General features: G+C 40.6%; 1 protein-coding gene across 1 annotated transcript in view; it reads right to left on the bottom strand.

Moving 5' to 3' along the window:
* nbas (NBAS subunit of NRZ tethering complex) overlaps window positions 1-4815 on the bottom strand; it is a gene marked incomplete in the record, with an annotated part of 224076 nt that overhangs the window by 66101 nt on the left and 153160 nt on the right. Inside the window, 2 exon segments of the mRNA XM_014011983.1 lie at window positions 139-363; window positions 2883-3223. Coding sequence (XP_013867437.1) covers window positions 139-363; window positions 2883-3223 — 566 coding nt within the window.

Raw genomic sequence — 4815 nt, 5'->3', positions numbered from 1 at the left:
TGGCACACACACACACACACACACACACACACACACACACACACACACACACGCACACGCACACGCACACGCACACGCACACGCACACGCGCGCGCTCAGAGAGGAAATGGCAGAGAAGTCTGACAGATGCGGCCTACCTGCTGGCTGTCTCTGAGCGACAGAATGAATTCATGACTCAGAGTGTCCAGGTGGGCCTGTGATTGCTGCAGGTGTGCGAGAGCCTCATCAAAAGTCATTCCTGCTGGGTCCGTCCCTTCCTGCTCGCCACAGACGTYGCCTCCTCTCTTTCTGCTCTTCTCGCCCAGCTGGCGCACGGCTTTGGCAGCCCGCCTTATCACCTCCGACCTCGCTTGGACGCTCAGCTGGATGGGGGGGAACAGAACAGGCAGGTTAGAGGAGGAGGAGGAGTAACATGAAAAAAAAAGCATATTATAGGTGGAGATTGGGTCATTTTGAGTAAAGTGACAGAGAGAGGTGCAAGAAATACTCATTTAAAAGCCAACACGTTGAAGCTAACCAGTCAGTCTAGATAAAAATAGCATTAAGAACCTGAGTGTCATACAGTATGTGTGTATGATGAATGCGTGTGTGTGAGAGAGAGATCATAGCTGTCAGCCTGACGTGACTGATTTTATTCAGTGAAAGCTGGTTCACCATTCATGGCGAGAAAAGGGGAGCCTTTGGCTGCAGGAGGTTTTACTCTCTTCATGAAAGCACACAGGCGCTGACAGGTTCTGCACAAACATTCGAGGCAGGTGCTCAAAAACCTTCTGAAAATTCACCTGACTTCACCCRCATCCCTGCTCACACAGCCTTCTTGAACCTGCTGGAGATTTCCCCTCAAACGATCGCAGCTTTCCTCTACAACCACAAGAGGGATCATTAATGTAAATGTATTAACACAGCTGTACACAGCTGGTACGCAAAGTGAGTAATTTGCATTCCTTTGAAGAATGTCACAAGAAAGTAAGAAAGAAWAATTGCCAAATGTATTTTTATTTTTGTTAGATTTACAAATGATCAAAAATAAATCATTTAACAAGTCTTAAACTGGAAATATCATGCTTTTAAATTGACCGGTGACCTGGGGGAACCTGTTCTCCTATGTTTGTTTATGTTTTTGTCTTCTTCTGAGTGGGTGTTTTGAACTGTAATTGTGCTCTGTACAATGACAAAGGTTCATTCAATTCAATTCTTATTTTTCACTTTTAAATCATTAAGTTGGGGTCCATATATTAATAATCATAATCATGATATATAATATTTATACAAAGCCATATATAGTGGAACTGCAATGCTTTGGTCTGAATTCCTCCTTATTGCACCTCTACAAGCCCCTCTTTCCTGTGGTGTGTCTCAGAGCAACTCGTTTTGAGGCTCTCTCTTTCTGCCAWTTTTGTATTTTGATAGCAGAGATAYRATTATCTAGTAGCGCAGAAACTTCTTATTTACATATTAATTAAAAAATGTCAACAAGGGATAACTTGTCMRTCCAACCTTACATGCTAGAGTCAGAGTCTGACCCAGAGGCAGAGGAGAGTGAAGAGGATGAACATACAGAACCRCGGATTTGCAGAATAGGCAAGCCGTAAGTATATGACCTAATTTAGYAGCTGTTTAGCAAATATTGTGATGTAYAGAGAATAGAGAAAACCGAACGGATTGAAAAATATGACCCTAACAGAATATAAATACATCTACACAGCACYAGGAGAGACTAAATTCAGCTTTTGATGCACTTCTAGAGAATCCAAGTTCACAACAAAATGTATTGAAGGGCTAAAAGTGGATTTTGCATWTGTCCCCTTTAACTTCAACATGTCATTTTTGGCATGCAAGTTAAAAAGGGAAATATATTTTTACTTCAACTAAAATAAGTTTATCTAGAAWTCAATATTTTGAGAAATAATAGAAAAAGAAATAGAGGTTGCCAATCCAATATGTTTCTCTTCATAAAATCTCTCCAGTGGGAAGTATGACAAGTTCCTGTTATCCGTCTCACCCCTTGGCCTTGTAAGAAATCGATAAGCTTCATTGTGGGGCACAAAGAGGTACTGAAAGGTCAGGCGGAGTCCTGAAAGTAAGAAGGGTTGATTCCCCCCCCCCCACCCCCCGAGGATTAAAAAAAGKCTGAAATAAAGGGAGCAGAAGGACTCAGAGGGGAGCAGCAGAGGACAGTGAGTTTCTGAGAGGTAATCTGCATGTTAAAGACCACAGAGGGGGAAACAGTGCCTGCTGGGAATTGGAGTTTAATTGGCTCTGAAGTAGAGAGGGATCAATCAAACCTCTAGGAGTCACAGGGAAAAAGAAGAGACACAAGAGAAAAAAATGCCGAAGGTATAGAAAAGAGTGTTTGTGGGGTGCCGGTGTGAAGAAAAGAACAGCCGGCTACTATTGATAAGGGGCACCGAGCCTCTTTAATTCTACTGCAGGACCATTTTTCACAGCGCTGTAATTACGTGGCTGACATTTTCGGTGAAATTTCATAATTTCTTTTATAATTCAGGACTGGCGTGTCTTCTGAGGCCAGAGCCTTCAAATGTGAACAGAATAATATGACTGAAATTAGGAAGGGACTCKATTTTTTTTTGACAATTCAAAAATTGAGCCGGAGGCACATGAGAAGACCAGCTACACAATCAAGAGCAGGAAGTGAGGAATATGACAGCTTGATGTAGTGACTGAAAATCCCCACAATCCTTTTCTCTTTTATAATATGAATCTTGTCTGGAACCAGCTACTGTGTGTGTGTTACAGTTTTAAACTGTCTATATTTCTATCTCCCACCAGTTCTTGCCTGATATGGTAATATTCTCAAATTTATCCATTTAACCTATTGGTTCACATCAAAAAGGTGACATAATAAGTTGATGCTGCTTACATGTTTGGCTGCATCAGGAGAGAAGGTGATGCTGTCCAGAAAATGGATAATATCAGCAGGGACTAGCCTGTCCAGGTATTTGGCACAGGTGTCGTAAGCATGCAGGTAGTCTTGATCGCTCTGCGGTGGTCTTTTCAGCTGCTGTGAGTCTCCTTTCCAAAACAGTTTCTGCAGCCATACTGCATGGACTGAACTGGAGGAGACCGTTGCCCCTCCACCGCCGGGTAAAGGCAGCCGATTGGCGAGTTTGGAGATTGACAGGACATTCTGACTGGTCAGAACCGGTTGTAGAGTGGCCAGTGGATCAGAGGATTCATCGGTCAACTTTTTGTAGTTCACACCTGCAAGCATTAGATATTTAAAAAAGACAAACAAAATAAGTCATGTAGTTTTGACTTTAAATATATTCTTCTTTTCAGCAAATGCAAAACAAGCATCATGGACAGCCAATAATTATTCCCTGTCCACAGGATTGCCTATGCCATAAGAGGTACAACAGTATATATTTAACTACCGTGACRCTCTTAAATACAGTTGTTTTGTCACGAGATTAGCCATGAGGATACTTAAACTTGGTATAAAAATGTGCAAGCTACAGTTGTCTACAGCTCTTCTTTTCCTGTCATATATTATAAATCAACATTTCTGGCTACTGAGAGTTAATTAAAGATAACTGCACGCTACATCACACCCGGCTCGAAGATCGAAAGCCACGTACTGTACACACACCTAATTTATGAATGCTCAAGAAACATCTTGCAGAGCAACTTCAGGAGACAGTGTGTGGATGAAAATTAAAGTAAGAGAAGGCCAAACTCGACAAGGGGGTCTTGCCGCAAAAAATTTGATTGTCGTACAGATGGAGGGACATGTACCATTTGGCGTCATCAAAGCAAACCCTTCTTTGGGGGTTTGTTTGTCTGCACAATTAAGCAACTAAACAGAATCATTATGGAATTGGTTTAGTGGGTAATTTTCAAATATAATAGTTAACAATTAAATAATATTTCAGGCTTTTTAATACTGATCTACCAATTTAGCCACATTTGTTAAAATCCGCCAGAGCAGTGTCCATAACAGGTCTATCCTCTCTCTATGTAAAGAGTCACTCTAGCTATACATCTGCTCAAAGAAAATTTTTAGAGAAACCATTTTTCAGGCATGTCTTAGTCCTGAAGCTTAAACTAGGAGTGGTCATGTTTTTCCTTTTCCCTTCTTCACTTTCACTGTCTCTGAGAGCTTGACACCTTGGTAGTAAAGACCAGGTAGTTGGAGGGTTTGGAGAACAAGGTCAGTAGAGGATGAGCTGACATGTGAAAATTTACTTTCWTTTTCTCTATAGGTTATTTTCTGAACATGTGGGTGTAATAATTGTAATTATCACAAAGAAATTTAGAGATTTCTGACTTATCACTAAATAATTCTCCCTCTTGGCTCTTTTTAAAAGAAGCAATGAAACCCCTCAATTATTATGCAGACCTTTGATAAAGCATTTATTGCTAAGGTCACAACCTTCCATGAATACAAATACATTTCACCAGAAACAAATTAAATTTAATAACCATCCAGCTTATTTGCTTTAGMGTCAAAAAAGGTGCAAAAGAAAAAAGGAAAAGGTCAGATTTTTGATTGGTCTAGTAAATGTGCCTGCTTTGTGTGAGAAACATTAAATACTTTTTGGCACAGAAAATAAAGATTTTACTGTGCAAACAATCTAAGCTGTACTGATGTATTTACATATGACATGAGAAAACCATGCATGTTGGATTTATGGGCAGATGATGTTTAATAATCCATTACATTAGAAATGTACACAGTAAAATGCTCAGGGGAGAATAAATGGAAGATGTGGACAACAAATACTGTCTCTGTGTGTGTGTGTGTGTGTGTGTGTGTGTGTGTGTGTGTGTGTGTGTGTGTGTGTGTGTGTGTG

The sequence above is a fragment of the Austrofundulus limnaeus genome, unplaced genomic scaffold (assembly GCF_001266775.1).
Source record: "Austrofundulus limnaeus strain Quisiro unplaced genomic scaffold, Austrofundulus_limnaeus-1.0 Scaffold86, whole genome shotgun sequence".
NCBI classification, from domain to species: Eukaryota; Metazoa; Chordata; class Actinopteri; order Cyprinodontiformes; family Rivulidae; genus Austrofundulus; species Austrofundulus limnaeus.
The sequence above is the reverse complement of the archived record's forward strand: the minus strand, read 5'-3'. Positions and strand labels throughout refer to the sequence as shown.